At 44.0% G+C, this 19194-nt stretch overlaps 1 protein-coding gene across 1 annotated transcript in view; it reads right to left on the bottom strand.

The window, feature by feature from the left end:
* The window catches only part of RASEF (RAS and EF-hand domain containing), a gene marked incomplete at its 5' end in the record, with an annotated part of 85579 nt that extends 67613 nt beyond the window's left edge, over nt 1-17966 (bottom strand). The window contains one exon of the mRNA XM_081236784.1: nt 17536-17966. Within this exon, the coding sequence (XP_081092910.1) occupies nt 17536-17966 (431 nt within the window). The remainder of the gene's footprint in view (nt 1-17535) is intronic.
* Nucleotides 17967-19194: the final 1228 nt, after the last annotated feature.

Genomic DNA, 19194 nt, shown 5'->3' with positions numbered 1-19194 from the left:
TTAGCATACGGTATTTGTTTTTCTATTTCTGACTTACTTCACTCTGTATGACAGACTCTAGGTCCATCCACCTCACTACAAATAACTCAATTTCGTTTCTTTTTATGGTTGAGTAATATTCCACTGTATACGTGTGCCACATCTTCTTTATCCATTCATCTGTTGATGGACATTTAGGTTGCTTCCACGTCCTGGCTATTGTAAACAGTGCTGCAGTGAACACTGTGGTACATGACTCTTTTTGAATTATGGTTTTTTCAGGGTATATGCTCAGTAGTGGGATTGCTGGGTCATATGGTAGTTCTATTTTTAGTTTTTTAAGTAAACTTACTTCTTGAATTCGTATTTAATATATATTGAATAACTGCTACTAACTATTGAATGACTGGCATTTAACTCTAAATTATTATTGATATCATGAAAGGATAACTGTTAGGTGCATAAGCTACAGTCACATTGTCTTCAACAGTTAAATCTCGACCTTATGCTTGAGTATACATGATACTGGCAAGGAAATCTGTTGGAGATTGTACACAACCTGCTCTGGCCTTCTTAAAAGTCTTTCTGAAAGGTTTTAGGAGTTAGCCCTGATAATCATGTAGTTAAATGAGAATTTCTTTTCTATGACTTTGAACTATCTTAAAACTATTTGTATACATGTAGTGTTTGTTTAGTTACGGTACAAAAATATCACAGAAAAAATTTTAATCTACTTTTAAGAATCATTGACTTTTACCTACCTACCTTGCTACCTAACCATTGACTTTTACCTACCTACCTTGCTACCTAACCATGAAAAACCAATAAAGGTTTTCCAGTCTCTCTGTTTATGCAGAGATGGATGAAAAAATATCAAAATAACGCAAAATTAGTTGTAGAGATTTTCTTACAAATTTTCTTGAACACACTTCCCCTCTAAAATAAAATGTTGTTGACATCTTTAATTTTGACATTTCAACAGTTAAAACCCTTTGAGAGGTTCCTGGTCTCATTCAACGATGCCCAGGGTATATTTTCCACAAGATAGAAGTTTCTTGAGATACACTCCACTGCTCATCAACTTTGCAGTTCATTGCTTCCCTAGCAACCTGCAGGGGAGTTTAATTACTTTTTCATTTGATTTTCTGAAGAACCAAAGGGTGATTTTCTGGAATGTGATTTAAAAAAGAAGGTAGCCAAAAAAAGCTATTAAAATCGGACTTTTCCACATTATACCAGGATCAGCTGCCCTGAAAACTAGTCCACTTCTGTGCTCCCAGAGCCATAGTCCACTGGAAGAGCAACCAACCTGCAGATTTGCAAACACTATCTCCTGAAGGAATCTGACCTCAACCCCTCTGGAGAGCCAAGAAAAGAGAAACCGGTCTTTTCTCGAGCCATCATCTTAATTCACTGGTTCATCAGATAATGAAAAAGCAATTTCAGTCAACTGTGCATTTACATTTATCTCAGTTTACATTTTTCATCTGAAACCATTATTTTGCCCTTGTTTCCAGTTCTGCTTCCCTGAGGTATGAGCTGCCCTCTCTCACCTGTGTGGATAACATCCCTTCTGGAGTGTAGAATTGGCCTAAAATCTACTAAACAAAATAGAAATAAAAGCTGAATGGTTGCTTTAAATACAAGTGGTACTAAAGAAGGAGCTGTAATAGGTTATTACAATAATCGGCCTGAGTGGACAAGGAGAACCTCACAAAGCAGCAGTATCTGTTTACCTCCAGGTACAGTTTTTGTAGCATTTTCCCGAGACTCAAAGAAAAGAGCATTAAAAATAATCAATAATCAATAACCAACTATTGGTCTGGGGCCCAAGACCCAGGTGCAAGACTTGCCAGACTTCTGTGGATTCATCTCAGCATAACACCATGCCTACTCTTGGCTAGGTGCATACTTCTCACATGTATTCATAATAATATAAATCCATGTTTTGTGCTTACTTTTCTTTTTCTTTTTATTGGAGTATAATTGCTTTACAATGTTGTGTTAGTTTCTGCTGTACAATGAAGTGAATCAGCTATGTGTATACCTATATCCCCTCCCTCTTGGACCTCTTCTGCATGGGATAATTTCTACAAAGACAATTAGAACTACAGTGTCTACCTTGGGGAACTTTCAAAATGAACGAAAGGGGGCAAGGAGTTAAAATATAAATAAAAATGGAAAAGGAATAAAACCGCCAAAAAAAATTAATTTCAAAACGACGGCAGCACTCCAGCCCTTTGAAGCTCAGGCATCCGGCCCTGAGAAGAATACAAAAGCAGACAAAGTCAGGAGAGAACGAAGAGCAGCCTGTGAGCCCCCTCCTTGGCACAGGACTAACATGCATTCAAAGGGGTTCTGAACACAGTTCTAATACATCTGATCAGTTTGCTTTCTGCGTCTTCAGTAAACAAAGGTACCCAGGAAGGAAGGAAGAACTGACAATAGTAAACCGTCACCTGGCAGCAAGAACAGAAAATGCACACAGGAACTCAAAAAGCCAAACTGAACTACCATCCCCACAAATCCTGGGGATATGCTACACCACAACCCAGGATGAAACGCAGCTTCATAATGATGACCCTGAGTTAGCAAGGAGAGCTGAAGTTATTCTGAAAACAGTTATTAAAAGCAAGGCACTGTGTGAGTCCATATGCTTACCAAGAGATGGACTGCCCATCGCGGCATGCTATGTAATAGCCACAAAGTAGAAATGACCCAAATGGCCATGAAAAGTAAAATGGATAAACTGTGATATCTTCACACAATGAATACAGTAGAGAAAATGACAGATCTACAACTACAGGCTCACAAGCATAATGGTGAGTGCAAGAAGCCAAACCTATGTAGTAAGGAAAAAAAACACCCAAGAAATCATGCCTGGGGGTCAGGGAGGGGCTGTGGTGATTAGAAGGAAGCACCGGGGCTTCTAGGTGCGTGCTGTTTCTAGATCTGGACGCCGAATATGAGAGTGTTCCATCTGTGAAGAGTCAGCAAGCCGTATACCAAGCTCCTTGCACTCTTCTGTAGGTGTATTTGTCTCTGAAGAACACGTTCACAAAATATTACACAATATATTCGAGGAAGTATATATTTTTTATCTTCATGGGAAATTCAGTCATGAACACTTCACAATTTGGATTTCATGTCAGAGGCAACCCAAGGCAAAATGTGAAGCACGGGATGTTTATCTTTTCTACCTCAGTTCCACATTCTCTTTCCGGGGCTTTTCTACCTTTTGAATAGCAGCTCCCAACCAAATGTGGCTGCATTCCACACCCTCAGTTCTCATTTCCTCAGCCGAGTTGAAGACATGCACGAGTCTCCCAGGGATCTCGTTAAAACACAGATGCTTCAGTAGGTCTGTGGTGGGGCCTACAGTCTGCGTTGCTGGAAGAGCTCCCGGGTGTGGCCAGTGTTGCTGGTCTGAGGCCCTGAGCTGCAGAGCCTGAGAAAAGACGTGATTTAAAACCAGCGTTTGCAGAGCTCCTGGGAGCTGAATAATGCCTGTCCTGGGAAACTGAGCATGGAACTCACGGCTTCCTTATGGCTGAGTTTTAGGACCTGTATCTGGTGGAACATTTTGGGCTTCCCTGTGCCTCTCAATTTGCATCCCTGTTAGCTCTACCAACTCAGGGACAAAAACTAGCAGTTGGGGACAGTAAAGTAAGAACCTGTTCCTACTCTAGGGATTTTTGTACAATTTCTCATGAAAACTTCACCTTTGGACTTCTTAGCATAGTGCTTTTCCCACAGCATTTGCAGAAGGGAGGGAGGGAGGGAGAGAGGGAGAGGAGGTAAAGGAAGGAAGCGAGCAAGCAAGCAGAACTGCCTGGGAAAGTGCAGCAATGTAAAGTGCTGGCGTGACTTGCCAGATGGCTGAGAGGCTGCTTAAATCCAAGATGTCTCTTCCATGAGGGGCTCAGTGTGGAGTTATGGATATTTGGGGGATGAGTGAGGTTGTAGGGTGAGAATGGAGGGGTAGACACCAGGGTGAAGAAGCCCTCTTCTCCCAGGGGGCATCTCAGAGCCATGAACACAGGGAGGGTAAGCCTCTTCTTGGCAGATAGAAAAATATTAATAACTTTAAACCACCCCTGAAATTTGATATGTGGTTTTGAAGTGTTTAGGAATTTGGAAGGGGTACAAGGGGAATATAATATATGTATAGGGATTTTTCCAGATTCAAATAAATATTTGAAAAATTTCTGGTGCGTATTTTATAAGCTGGAAGCAATAAAAAAATGCTCTCTGATCTCACCAGAACCAATTCGCATAGCATAGGGAATCTCAAAAACAGAGTATCTGGAAAACTTTTTTTAGTAGTTGCGATGGTTAACGTCATGTGTCAGCTTGGCTAGGCTGCAGTGCTCAAATATTTGGTCATACATGTCTGGACGTTGCTGTGAAGGTCTTTTGTACATGAGATTAACATTTCAATCAGTTAGACTTCGAGTAAAGCAGATTACCCTCCAGAACATGGGCAGGCCTCATCCAGTGAGTTGAAGACCTTTCAGTGAAGACTGAGCACCCCTAAGGAAGAGGGAATTCTATCAGCCCACTGCCTTGGGGCTCAAACTGCTATATCAGCATTTCCCTGGGTCTCCGGCCTGCTGGCCCACCCTGCAGATTACAGACTTGCCAGCCTCCACAATCGTGTGAGCCTATTCCTTAAAATAAATCCACGCCCCCTCACCTCCACACACGCACACACATGCTCACACACACGCTCACATCTTATTGGCTCTATTTCTCTAACTAACTAACACAGTGGCTTATATCATTGTACTTTTCCTGGGGTTAATCACATAAACAAATGTACCAGCTTCACCATGAATATATGCTAGTACTGCTTAAAACAGTTGAATAAGATTATTCAGCTTACTTGGTTGAATAAATTGAATTCAATAAGAACTGAATTCTTATTCAGTTGCTAAATAAGAACTTTAATTTAAAATATTATTCTGGGCTTCCCGGTGGCGCAGTGGTTGAGAGTCCGCCTGCCGATGCAGGGGACACGGGTTCGTGCCCCGGTCTGGGAAGATCCCACATGCCGCGGAGCGGCTGGGCCCGTGAGCCGTGGCCGCTGAGCCTGCACGTCCGGAGCCGGTGCTCCGCAACGGGAGAGTCCACAGCAGTGAGAAGCCCGCATACCGCAAAAAAAAAAAAAAAAAAAAAAAAAAAATACTGTATAAAATATTATTCAACAGAATAGGTCACTTTTTAATGGCCCAAATGCTCACCTACAACATAACATAATTCTCACCAGGGTTCATTAGGATTGTAACAGCCTATCCAACAGATCTGTGGACCTTTGTGGACAGATATTTATTAGCCTGAAGACAGCTCATTCACTGTCATCTTTTAGGAGAGAGGCAATGCACTATCCCTTTTTGACCAATATAAAACCTCCGGACCTGTACACACAGAATCAATCTAACCCTCATTTCTGGCTTTGTGCCTTGCTTTAGCCTCCCATGCATTTTCACTCAAGACTAGTACTGCTCGGACACAGTACATGTTCCTATAGCATCAATTAGCTCATCCCTTAGGTCAATAGGTGAATGACGCAGAAGTGGAAGTTGCAATTCCCAGCATGTCGATGCTCTGTGCCCAAGTAACAGTCACCAAGTGCAAGCCCATTACCACAGCTGAAGGCAGCCGGCTGCAGGTGAACTCAGTCTGGACACAATGCCCATTCCGCGGGGGCTTCCTCCCAGCACAGACGGTACACATGCGTTGTCTTTGTGCATTCTGTCCTTGTTCCTGTAATCCAGCGGCCACAACCCATGTACCTCCATCCACCAAGTTACCTTCACCTTAAAAAACAAAGTGAAAAATCCTATACTTGCATTAAAACATTTACAGTTTTTCTGTACTGGTACCCTGGACTGTCGTATGTTTCTATTAAGCATCTAATGTGACTTTTTTTTTTTTTTTTTTTTTTTTCTTTTTGCGGTATGCGGGCCTCTCACTCCTGTGGCCTCTCCCGTTGCGGAGCACAGGCTCCGGATGCGCAGGCCCAGCGGCCATGGCTCACGGGCCCAGCCGCTCCGCGGCATATGGGATCCTCCCAGACCGGGGCACGAACCCGTATCCCCTGCATCGGCAGGCGGACTCTCAACCACTGCGCCACCAGGGAGGCCCTAATGTGACTTTTTTATTGTGCTAATATCTTATTCAGATTGTTACTGGTTTTTTGAGTATGCTGGTTGCAAAGCTATACAGATATGGAGAGATCAGCCCCATCCCTACTTTTTTGGTCCATATGTCCTTTGTGTGTTTGCAGAACATGAGGTTTGTCTGGAATACATGTGCTGTGTTAGAGTAGAAATGCATGCACTGTAATTCATTCACTGACATCCCCAGGCTAACCATCTCTGCCAGACTGAAGTACATGCTATGCCAACAGATCCCCAAGGAGGAAAAGAAAACATATTTGCATCACAAACACAAACACTAGTTTATGGCATGTCCATTAGAAAACATGACATATGAACATCCTAAAACATGGATTTTCTAAGCAAATGTTGGTTGACTCCTCAGGAATTCGTCCACCTCAGCCAGAGCAGACTGTAACTGTTCTACAGGAGCAAGAATTACGAGGTGACTGGGTCACGCCAGGGGATGCACTGTGCAACCCCCATGCCTAAAGAGATGGGCAACAAGCCAGCGCCGGCTGCCTCAACCTCCCACCACCCCTCCACCTCTGGACCAGGCAGCCACAAGAGGCACACAGCAGGTGAAACTTCCACCGCTGCAACCAGATTTCAGAATGAATAACTCATCTGCACTTGTTTTCTATCCAGACATTAAAAAAACCCAACACTCTAGGTCAGAGATACCATTATAACAAAATGGTCACTTGAGCATGCTCCATAATTGTAATGATCGTGAGGGGGTATCATGGCTGAACATGCCCATAAAATGCCCCCAAAAAATTGAAATTGAAGAGAGCGGTTGCCTTCAGTGTGTATGTGGTGGGAGGGAGCTCTCAGAAGGTATCATTATTTCGAGTGTTTCTGCTTGGTCACCTGAAAACGACAGGTGTGAATACATTTAAAGGACAAACCTTGACAGAGCCTGTATTTGGGACTGATCCAAAAAGATATGAGACACAGAGCTTGTAGCTATCCCAATCTCTTATCTCTGTAAAAAAGAAATTTTGTATTCCATGTCTGCTTTTCTTGTGGTTAAGAAGCATATAACATGAAATCTCTATTCTTTTTTTTTTTTTTTATTTTGCGGTATGCGGGCCTCTCACTGCTGTGGCCTCTCCTGTTGCAGAGCACAGGCTCCGGACGCGCAGGCTCAGCGGCCATGGCTCACGGGCCCAGCCGCTCCGCGGCATGTAGGATCTTCCTGGACCGGGGCACGAACCCGTGTCCCCTGCATCGGCAGGTGGATTCTCAACCACTGCGCCACCAGGGAAGCCCGAAATCTCTATTCTTAACAAACTCTTAAGTGTATGGTATTGTTGCCTACATGCACCTTATTGTGCAGATCTCTAGAGCTTTTTCATGTTGAACGACTGAAGCTCTATAACCCACTGAACTGCAACTCTTCATTTCCCAATCACCGAGCCCCTGGCAACCACCATTCAACTTTCTAAGAGTTGACTACTTCAGATACCTCATATAAGTGGAATTATACATTATTTGTCCTTCTGTGACTGGCTTGTTTCACTTAGCATAATGTCCTCAGGTCCATCTGTGTTGTCACATACTACAGAAATTCCTTCTTTTTGTATAGTTGAGTAATATTCCATTGTATGTATATACCGCATTTTCTTTATTCATTCATCTATCAATGGACACTTGAGTTGTTTCCACCTCTCGGCTATTGTGACTAGTGCTGCAATGATCACAGGAGTGCAGATATCTCTTCTAGATCCTGATTTCATTTTTTTGGATATACATGCAGAAGTGGGATTGCTGGATCTATGATAATTCTATTTTTAATTTTTTGAGGAGCCTCTATACCATTTTCCATAGTGGCTGCACCAATTTACATTCCCACCAACAGTGTACAAGGGTCCCAATTTCTCCACATTCTAACTAGCAATTGTTACTTTCTGTGTTTTTGATAACAGCCATCCTAACAGGTATGAGGCAATATTCCATTATGCTTTTGATCTGCATTTCTCTGATGATTAGTGATGAGCATCTTTTCATCCCCATAAAATTTTTTTTGACTGAAGGACAAAATATTCCAATAATGAAAGGAAATACCACTGTGGTACCAGAAAATATAACCTCTCATCACTAAATTCCCTTATTTTTATTTCATTCCTTTTTTTTTTTTTAACATATCTTAAAACTGTGACAAATACTTTCAGCTTCAAATGAAGAGAAAGAAAGACATCAGGGTAAAAGGTGTTCTGGACATCTCAATGCTTTCAGAGCTCAGCCCTCCTCCTCCAAGGACACACCATCAGGGCAGCAAATCTGGAGGCAGTAAATACTGTACAGCAACATCTGTTAAGCCTGAACAAGGTAACTCAGGAAACTACAAGAACACCCAAGAGCAAAAAAGAGAGTAAAGACAGACTATCTTTGGGTCAAACTACTATCCCACAAACTTGGAAGGGGAAGAAGTAGCATGATTAAAATTCTAAGTTAGGGTACCATGGAACCACATGTTCACATCAACACGAACCTTCAAAGCAAGATCACGCCTGACACTTGAATTTACTAGGGCACATTCTCAGGTAGGAAACAGGGGTTGCAAACTGGAAAAAGTATCTTTCCCGCCTCTGTGCTTTGTCCTTCATGGAATATGCAAAACTGGAGATTCCTACTTAAAATCTGGATTTTTCACCATCCTTTATAAGTTGGCGTCGCTGGCAACACTGGGCCGATGTCTTGCATGGCAGCATCTGTCCGTCCCCCCAGCATATGAAGCAGAGGCTGCCACTGGGCCCCAACTCCACTCCACCAGGTCTATGTTACCTGCCTGGCCCCGAAGGCTTCAAAGTTTGTGAGCCCCCCTCCATTACATCAGTCACAGCCCACAGGGTGGTAAGAGGAGGGAACGTGGAGATAATTTGACAGGGCCTAGAGTCTCTCTTGCTGGAACTGTGACACCACCACACAACATAAATGGAGATAACTGCTCTACTGAAGAGAGGAAGAAACTCCCTGAATTTAGTTTGTCCACTTGATTTTTCTTTTTTTAAAAAAATTAATGCCTTTATTATTATTTTTAACATCTTTATTGGAGTATAATTGCTTTACATTGTTTAGTTTCTGCTGTAAAACAAAGTGAATCAGCTATATGTATACTTATATCCCCATATCCCCTTCCTCTTGTGCCTCCCTCCCTATCCCACCCCTCTAGGTGGTCACAAAGCACCAAGCTGATCTCCCTGTGCTATGCGGCTGCTTCCCACTAGCTATCTATTTTACATTTGGTAATATATATAAGTCCATGCCACTCTCTCACTTCGTCCCAGCTTACCCTTCCTGCCCCCGTGTCCTTAAGTCCATTCCCTATGTCTGCGTCTTTATTCCTGTCCTGCCCCTAGGTTCATCAGAACCATTTTTTTTTAGATTCCATATATATGTGTTAGCATACGGTATTTGTTTTTCTTTCTGATTTACTTCACTCTGTATGATAGACTCTAGGTCCATCCACCTCACTACAAATAACTCAATTTCGTTTCTTTTTATGGCTGAGTAATATTCCATTGTATACATGTGCCACATCTTCTTTATCCATTCATCTGTCAATTTGGTCTGCTTGATTTCTGACCCCCAGTGAAAGCAGGACCCAGACCACCCACCTTGTGATTATTCCCGTTCATTACTCTCACTGGTGCCATCACCTCTGGAGAGAGAGAAACTGTCTAAGAAACTTTTGATTTTTGACTGGATATCATTTTAAAGCACCTCATTCCTGGTGCAGTCCCAGGCACACATGGATTAAAAAAAAAGTTTTTTAAATGAAGGAGTGAATGAATGACATAGGAAAACGGCAAGAAGAGTTTCCTCTGTGGGCAAATAACAAAAATGATCCTTAAGACTGGGAACAATTTAAGATGAACTTATTCCACAATATTATGCCCTCGATTTAAATGACGGACGAGATCAATAAGCAATGAAAAACAGAGAAACTAATGTTTTCAATCTTATACAGTTCTTGAGGATTTCAAGTCCTTTTAGAACAGTATTTCTCACACTTGATAAACATGTAGACCTTATTAAAGAAAATATCTCCTATGGCTTCCAGAGTTGATGTAAATATTGTTTATATTATGTCACTTAACTATAAACAAACATAAACCAGATATAAACCCCTTATACTTATAGCTCCCAGACATTTATGTGACCAACACGCATTTGCAAAATCAGTGGAATGAGAATTAGCAACATTCATTTAAACTGACAAGGGATGCACTTCTACTAAAACTACACCCCCATAGCCAGTGTCAGTATGGTCCTGGCAGCTTGTGTGCTGCGTTTTCCAGCCACACTTACAGGATCAAAACCCCACTCCCTGATCACTTTTCCATTGAGGACACAGACAACCCAACACCCTGTGCTGTTGGTCACGTTCAATTTACATGGACACATCATTTGCACCAAGTCCACTGTTGTGCCTTCCTCATCAGCCCATGACAAGGAACAGATGCCATACAATCTTAAACACAGAGGCAGGTTTTGAAACAGTGTAGCCAAATCTGTCATGTAAGAGTCATCCAGGTGATTCCAAATGTGCTCAAATTAATTTGTTTTATATTATCATATAATAACATAAAATGAAAACATAAATGTTTAGTCTTCTAAGATTGCCAAGCATACACATAAAGACTGAGAAACACTCCTGACGTGAAATGTCCATAGTCTGGAGATGTGCCCTGAGGTATTTTTCTGCATTTATTATACCGCATCTCAGGTCCTTCACATGTCAGAAACTCCTAGGTATTTAAAAACGTGAGACGGGGCTTCCCTGGTGGCGCAGTGGTTGAGAATCTGCCTGCTAATGCAGGGGACACGGGTTCGAGACCTGGTCTGGGAGGATCCCACATGCCGTGGAGCGGCTAGGCCTGTGGGCCACAACTACTGAGCCTGCACGTCTGGAGCCTGTGCTCCGCAATAAGAGAGGCCACGATAGTAAGAGGCCCGTGCACCACAATGAAGAGTGGCCCCCGCTTGCCACAACTGGAGAAAGCCCTCGCACAGAAACGAAGACCCAACACAGCAAAAATAAATAAATAAATTAATAAACTCCTACCCCCAACATCTTCTTAAAAAAAAAACAACAACAACAAAAACGTGAGACAATGAGCTCCTTGAAGGTCAGGTCTACGAAGGAGTCTCTCTAGTGCCTGGGACACTGGCAGGCACATGAATACCGAGGGAATTAGAGAAAGAATGAAAGAAACATGTCTGAGCTACTGCATCTATATGTCTTGTTTTTCTAAGACATATAGACTAAGGCCTTAAGGGCTAAAATTCACTTTTCTCTTTTTATAATTACTCTGACAAAGGCAATTATAATTTGGAAGACCCCAAATATTTACCAGTTGAAGCAGTGAAACTTTTTTTTTGGAGGAATTAGTATCAAAGAAATCATACGTGTCATTCCATCATTACAGCTTTCCTCTGGGAAACAGTGTTTACTTTCCATTTTACAACCTGATATGAGACTAACAGAGTCAGAGAGGAGCAGCCCAAATACCCACAATAAATACTCTCTTCCCATTTCTTCCCTCCAACGATATACTGCTGTCAGGTGCAACTAAGCTTTCACAAGCTACACATGAAGCAAGAAAGTAAACTGTATATCCTCTTAGGAGAAAAAAGCAGACATTGGAATCACCTCAGCATCCTAACCTCCCCCATCATCAAAGGCTCTCTTCTCCGCCATCAGCCTCTAAGCTTCCATTCAAGGCAGATCAGCCCGATTCAGCTACTTCCATTTTACAAATGAAATAAAATCATGTAATCTGGGAAGAAATCAAGAAACAGGTTTTACAAGCTCAAAGTGACCATGTATTTGAACAGTGATTCCGGAGAGAAGTAAATGAAAACTTCAGGCAAAAAGACAAGCTAGAGAAGAGTCTGTGGTCCTTGGAGGGAAGTCTTCCAATGACACCCCATCTTAAGCCTTTTTCTTTTTACCCATACCATAAGGGCTGAGTAAACAATCTCTCACCAAAACCTGCCAGCAGAGCTCTGAACAATCAGTGAGATCTGAGGGTCAGAGCAGGCCACTGTCTGTATGGCCAAAACTGGCAGTCCTCTAAGGATGGGAGGCCAGAATACCTTTCTGGGGCCAGGAGGCCAAAAAGAAATTACTACCTCGAGATGAAATTCAAATATCAGAACCAGAAGGGGCCACCACCAGCAACCAGAGCTCATAAAAAAATAAGCCATACAGAGACTCCTGCTGGGCCCAGGAGCAAGGTTTGGATGGTTCAAGGAAGAGCTGTGCTTTAAATGGACAGGTGTCTCCCACTCAGCAGTAGCGTAATGACACATAATTGTGATAGAGGATATACTGAAGAGGAAAAACAAAAAGCAACAGACCAGAAACAGTTAGAAAATAAAGATATATATAATCTATATATAGAGACATATAAAGATATACATATACACACACACACACACACACATACACACACATATATATCCCCAGTTCTGAATGCAGAAGAGGCAGGAAATCTCTGGAGAGCCTGTGGCTAGCATGCTGATAGGCCTCAAAGCCAGTGCCAAAGGTAAGCATCACACACAGTCAAAAACATCTTTGAACCTCTTCCAGGACTGAAGTCCAACCCACTATGGTGTCTCAAGGCTGGAACCAATCTTTATCTCCTTGGATGAGCAGCAGATATAACTGGCAATATGGATGAAAAAAATATACTTATCTTCAAACATTAAAAACACAGTCCAAAGCACCAAGATGCTCACATGTGGAAAATACTCAAGAGCTGAGATCAAACAGAGAAGAGCTGATTTAACTCTCGCATCCCAAGCTGTCTCAGGGCCATACCCTCACTGAGTGGGAAGAGAGGGGAAACTGAGGCACTGTCTAATCAATCAGTCTCTCTGTCTGCTTGTCTTCTGCCTCCTCTCACCCTGTCCCCCTCTCACTCCGTGTCTCCAGCCCTCTCCGTGTTTACCTCTCTCTTTGCGTCCATCTTTCCTCTCCCTTTCCCATCCTGCCAAGCACCATGTCATGAAGGTGAAGCGGGCTTATGAAGCAACTGCATTATTACAAGAAGACGATCAGAGGCAAAAGCCCTAAAGTGGACCCCAAGAAAGGGAAATGTAAAGGAGTCCCTGACCATGAAACTATGCCTCTGCCTACTTGTAGCTTCGTGTTTTTTTAAAACGTCCTAGTTAAGTGGGATTGGTGTCACCTGTTGCTTTTCCTCTCCATTTTAGACATCATCTTCATAGTTACATGGACATGCCGAAGTAAACCTTTTTGACAATCCATATAAAAGTTCACATGTGGGTAGTTTTGGTTCTTCTCAATTAAATTTCCTGTTTCTAAGTTATTCAACAGAAGACTCTTCTTCAACGTTGTGTGTGTAGAAAGGGCACAAATCATGTGAAACAGCTTGACCACACAGGTCTGATTTTGGTGCCTGAACAAATCCCGCCCCAGCCCTGTCTGGCAGGTCCCCAATCACGCTAACCCCTGTTACACCAGAGGCACCCACCCACCCTGGGCCTAATCTGGCTATTGTGGCAAAACTGGTGCCCATTCACAAGTCCGCTGTGGTTCTGGTGCCAGCTGGACCCTCGTGTTTCTGTTTGTGAGAACGTGGGTTCTAAGTTAAAGTGAATCAGCCCACAGATGACACTCATCACTACAAATGGAATTGAGAACATTCTGAAAGCTTCCGCTCTGACTAGAGGAGAGAGGTTAATTCCTGTCATGACCCCGCCTCAGTCGAATGCTCAATGCACACACACACAGACACACACACCCTATATCCTTCTCTCCTTGCCAATCTCGGAAGACAACAGCTCTCACCAGAATGTGCAAATATAGGGACGGAACCAACAAGAGAAATGAAGAGAATGCATGCAGCATGAACTAACTGCATTCTCAGTATATGAAGGAGGGAATCAAAGAACATTCAGCAAATATTTGAGTACATTTATTGAGTACCTACTGGATACAAACCTCCCTTTCACCAAGATAATGCCCCTGACACCAGAAACTGGCTTCACTAGGTAATTACACTCTGCTCTCTGTTTCTCCCCAGACATTCTCTTCCCACTTCATGGATTTTTCTTGGCCTGATACAATCCTCCTTCCGGAATTCTCTTACGTAACTACACTGCCTTGCCCATTCTGGTTTCACCTGCTGGCTGACCTAGTTTCAGCTTACTGGAACTAGTGGTAACGGCCCATCCTGACCCTCTGGACCATTTACACCTGCCCAGCTCAGGTTAACAGTGTCACATGATGGGATACTCCCCTCCCCAACCTTTAAGGAAAGGAGTCTCTCAGTTTCTAAGAGAAGACCAACTTGAGAATTTAACACACCACCCAGAGACCATTTTTATTCTTTCACAGTGCAAGATTATTTTCTCTCTAATATTACAATTATTGATGACTGAGGACTTTAACCCAAATTTGTTTAATATTTTGATCTAAGAGTTTGAATGATCTTTGAAATGGAAATCACTACCACGTTTTGCCTTTGCAGGCACCAAACATTCCTATATCTGATATCTGTTCTGCTTAAACTGTACACAAATACCCCCCTAGGGTAGGCATGGGACAGGGTGCCACCTGGGGGAAGATGGAGTGCCAGGTGGGAAACTAAGGAACCAGATGAAATGGCACACCTTCCCAGAGAGACAATTTTCCCCCTGGAAGAATATATAATATTTTATGTTAAACCAAGCCCCAGTATATTATAAAGTGAACATGACTTCTTTTTTTTTTAAGGTAAAAACTCAAGAATTCAAAGAAAGTTCCTGCTTGCAGGCAGTCTATTGGGTTATGTCCACAATACACGGAGTTTCCTGCAAATAACTCTCCTGCCTTTACATGTCCTCTGAGGAAATTTTTGAGAAATATTTCACCCACACTATGAACTTTTGAGGGCATGAACCACATCTCCTCCTTCTCTTTGTCTCCAAGTACCTAGGACAGTACCTAAGACAGTGGCACAAAACAGGCACTCAACGTTTGCAGAATTAATTTGGCTGAAATAATGGCAATGACATTGTCAATAATGAAAGATTTTTATCACATTTGAATGGGAGGAAGGGAAGATGAACAGCTGTATGAGGAAGTAGAATAGAAGCAACTCAATTTACCAAAACAGCTAATGGCTGCCATAGTAACAATCAGGTGAAGCAATTCAGTTTAGTTCTTTTCCACTTGAACGAGTACAGGAAGGCAAATATTGTACTTGTTAATCTCGCAGAAGACGGGGGTGGGGCTTAGGACACAAGTCTACCAGGTGACGCTGGTGCCATTATATTTAATAACATCTCAAGAGTCGGAAAGGCATCGTGATAATAATAATGTCACCAATAATATTAAGACCTGGTTGTATGCTGATCCTAAGAAGGTCATTTTCATCATTTAAAGGTTAAGTGTCAAATATTGGCTGCTGAGACTTAGCAACTCTGAAAAGTAGTTCAGTGTGTCTGTGTGTGTGTATGTGTATGTGTGTGTGTATAAAATATGGTGTGGTCTTACCTTTTCTTATTCTTAATATTGTTACCTTTTTAAACTAGCTGGACCCAAACCAAGTTACAGATGAAAGATGATTCAAAGTGTATGGCTTATAGCAAAGTTTAAATTTTTCTACTTCCCTGGTGGAGACACTGCATTTTCACTCATTTGTAAATAACAGAAAAGATGGGTATCACGCCCACTTTCTCTACACAATCTCTCTTATACTGCAGTGAGTAACCTTCTACGCCCAGTATTCCTGAACTTTCCAAACAGGAGGGAGAAGCTGGGCGGAGGAGGAAGTGAGGATTCCCAGCCCTGCAGGTCTAAGCGGTGAATGGGTGAGCCAGGCCACTGCTGCCTTCCAGGGCTATTTCCTTTTCTGAGTCTTATGTCTCAGATATGTGAACTGCCAAGCAAAATGTTCAGATCTTCCTAATAATGACAACCAGAGATGCATAAAATTTCAATGAAAATCCAGAGAGCAGAAAAACATTTTACAGTATTAAGATGTTTGTAGCGCCTGAGGAAGAAGTGAAAATAGCTCAAGACATACCATGACTCTAGGCAGAGATAGATGCAAATTAATCTCAATAAAACCTGAATATCTTTCCCACCATGCCCCAAACCTGCAGGCATCCCCTTTCCCCCTGAGAATTAAGTAACTTGATACTATGTTATTTCTGTCGCAGACACAAGAGTGAGAGTTTACTGTATGATTTTATTCTGTGGTATAAAAAGTGAGAGTTTTTAAATTCACAACATCTGGGATCAAATGCTGCTCTTTTAGTAACTGGGCAAGTCCCTTAACGTCTTTAGGTCTAAATTTCTCCACTAATCACAGATAAGAACGTCCACCCCCAAGGTTATTCTGAGTATTAAACGAATTAACCTGTAAAATGCCTAGCACATAGTAGGCATTGGTGAATCTTTGTGTGCAGCAATATAAATGCGCAACAATGTCTTGTTTTCTACGTAGTAGCAGGAAAACAACAAACACAAAAACCACCATAGAGAATGGCAAATTGGCTAGCGGCCCGGGTCACCGAGCATTGCTGCTCCGGGTGCAGCCTGGAGGCCAGGAGTAGGAGGTGATGTAATCAAGTCTCTGAGGTTCGGGGAGCGCTCCTAAACCAGCGTCCCGGAACAATCTCCGGACGCTGTGGATTTCACTCTGGCTTGTGAAACTGAGAAATGAGCAAGTGAAACTTTCTCCCCGAACTGTGACTCGGAACGCATTCCTTTTCCTTAACTCTAGGAGATCCCGTCTTGGAAGAGTTAAAAGTGCGTCGGTGGAGAGCTAGTGGGAAGCAGCCGCATAGCACAGGGAGATCAGCTCGGTGCTGTGTGACCACCTGGAGGGGTGGGATAGGGAGGGTGCGAGGGAGGGAGACGCAAGAGGGAGGAGATGTGGGAACATATGTATATGTATAGCTGATTCACTTTGTTATAGAGCAGAAACTGACACACCATTGTAAAGCAATTATACTCCAATAAAGATAAAAAAAAAAAAGGACCCTGGTTGGAGCTTTGTGACCACCTAGAGGGGTGGGATGGGGAGTGTGGGAGGGAGACGCAAGCGGGAGGAGATATGGGGATGTATGTATACATATAGCTGATTCACTTTGTTATAAAGCGGAAACTAACACACTATTGTAAAGCAATTATACTCTAATAAAGATGTTTAAAAAAAAGTGCGTCGGTGAATGGAGGAAAGCGATAGAGACAGAGAGACAGAGAGAGACAGAGAGTCAGACAGAGAGAGACAGAGAGACAGACAGAGAGAGACAGAGGGGGGGGGGTCCACTGGGTCTGCACACTCCGAGTGTAAGAGGGAGAGATGGCAGCGTCCCAGGGAGGTAACACCACCACCACCTTCCGCTCTGCAAACCACACACGCACCTGGGGATGAACTTGACCTCGTCCCCGAGTCGCGCCTGGAAGTCCTGCCAAGCCTGGCCCGGGCTCGCCGAGTCCCAGTGGGCGGCCAGTGCCGCCGCCGCGTCCTCGTCGCCCTCGTCCTCCTGGCTGTCCCCGGGGTCGGACCCCACCAGGGCCGCAGTGAACGCGGGCTCCCGCGGCCCCCGGCCCCAGCGCCGTCTCCCGCGGTGGGCCCCGCGGAAGCCGCGCGCGAACTCCTGGAAGGTGATGGCGCCGTCGCGGTCGGCGTCGAGCCGCTGGAACACGGCCTCGGCGTCGGCCGGCCGCACGCGCAGCTCCGCGCACAGCGCGCTGAACTCCTCGCGCTCCAGGCGCCCCGAGCGGTTCGCGTCGCAGGCGGCGAAGACGGAGCGCAGCCGGGCCAGCTCCTCCAGGTCCCCGTCCGGCTCCATCCCGCCTGTCGGGGGCGACCGAGAGGGCTCCGGGCCGCGCGGGCCACTCGGGCAACGGTGACAGAGGCTAGTCCGAGGCCACCTGCTGCCGCCGGGGGCTGCGGCGAGTTCGGCGAGTCAAGCAGGTTAGGCCACTGGCGGGAACGTCGGGGCGGGGCGAAGCGCCTGGGTGGGTCGGGACGGTGCGCTCCGAGAGGCTCCGCGCGCGGACCCTGGCCGGGCTCAGCCCCAGAGCGGTGCGACCGCGCCCCTGGCCCCGCGCACCGCGCAGCAGCGCCCGCCGCGATTGAGCGCCCGGCGCGGCCTCACGCACTTACCCAGCGAGGCCCGGCTCCGCCCAGCCTGGGAGGAGGAGCGCCCCGCTCCGGTTCCCACGCCTTCGAGAGTCCGGCTGTGCTTTCCGTGCTGGCCTCTGGAACCTGTGTTTGGGGCTCCTGGAGTTGGGGAGGCCGGCCAGAACTGGGGGTGAGACAGAAGCGTTGCCAGGCCCTTCGGCATAAACAGTGTGTGCTCGGGTAAATCGAGAGCTGGTATGAGAAGCTAACTCACTGGATAGAGAGGGGAAAGGAAGGCAGGGGTAGGATTCCAAATTGGTTAACGTTATGTGTATTTTATTATTTTCTGATTCCGGAAAATTGGTAAACTTCCGTGTATACAAGTTTTCTTACAAACCAAAGTATGAGATTTACCAGAAGACCCCATTCTCTGATTTTACTGGCTTTCTTTAATGCATGTCCCTCCAACGTTAAGGTTAAGTTAATGCACAGTAGGAATCACATAGGTCTTCCAGATGCTCAAATCCAAATAATTTTTCTCGGTCCTTGTCTCCTCAACCTGAGAAAAAATTAATAACCAAAATCCTTGGCAGGCAGCAATATTTAAACAAGCACTGAGGTAGCTTTTTTTTCCCTTTCAACCAATCTTATGGAAATTATGCAGATGTATGTTACCCTTTGATCTTAAACATTTATTTCAACAATGCTATTGTTTAATATTGGCTGCTTCATGGGTATAAGATCTTTAAAATTCATCCATTTTCATCCTTTAAAAAAATCTTGTCTTATTTCCAAGAGACCCTCACTCTGTCATGATTTATGTATATGTTCCCTTTGGTGATTCTCATAGCCTGTGAAAATGCATTTGGGTTATTTTTACTTTATTCACGTCAATCTCCGCCACTTTTTAGATTTTCTTTTAGTTATTTCCATTTCTTTTAGTTATGACTCTG

This window comes from Mesoplodon bidens, assembly GCF_964165515.1.
Source record: "Mesoplodon bidens genome assembly, chromosome: 6".
Classification (NCBI taxonomy): domain Eukaryota; kingdom Metazoa; phylum Chordata; class Mammalia; order Artiodactyla; family Ziphiidae; genus Mesoplodon; species Mesoplodon bidens.
This window is presented reverse-complemented; position numbering and strand designations above follow the sequence as displayed.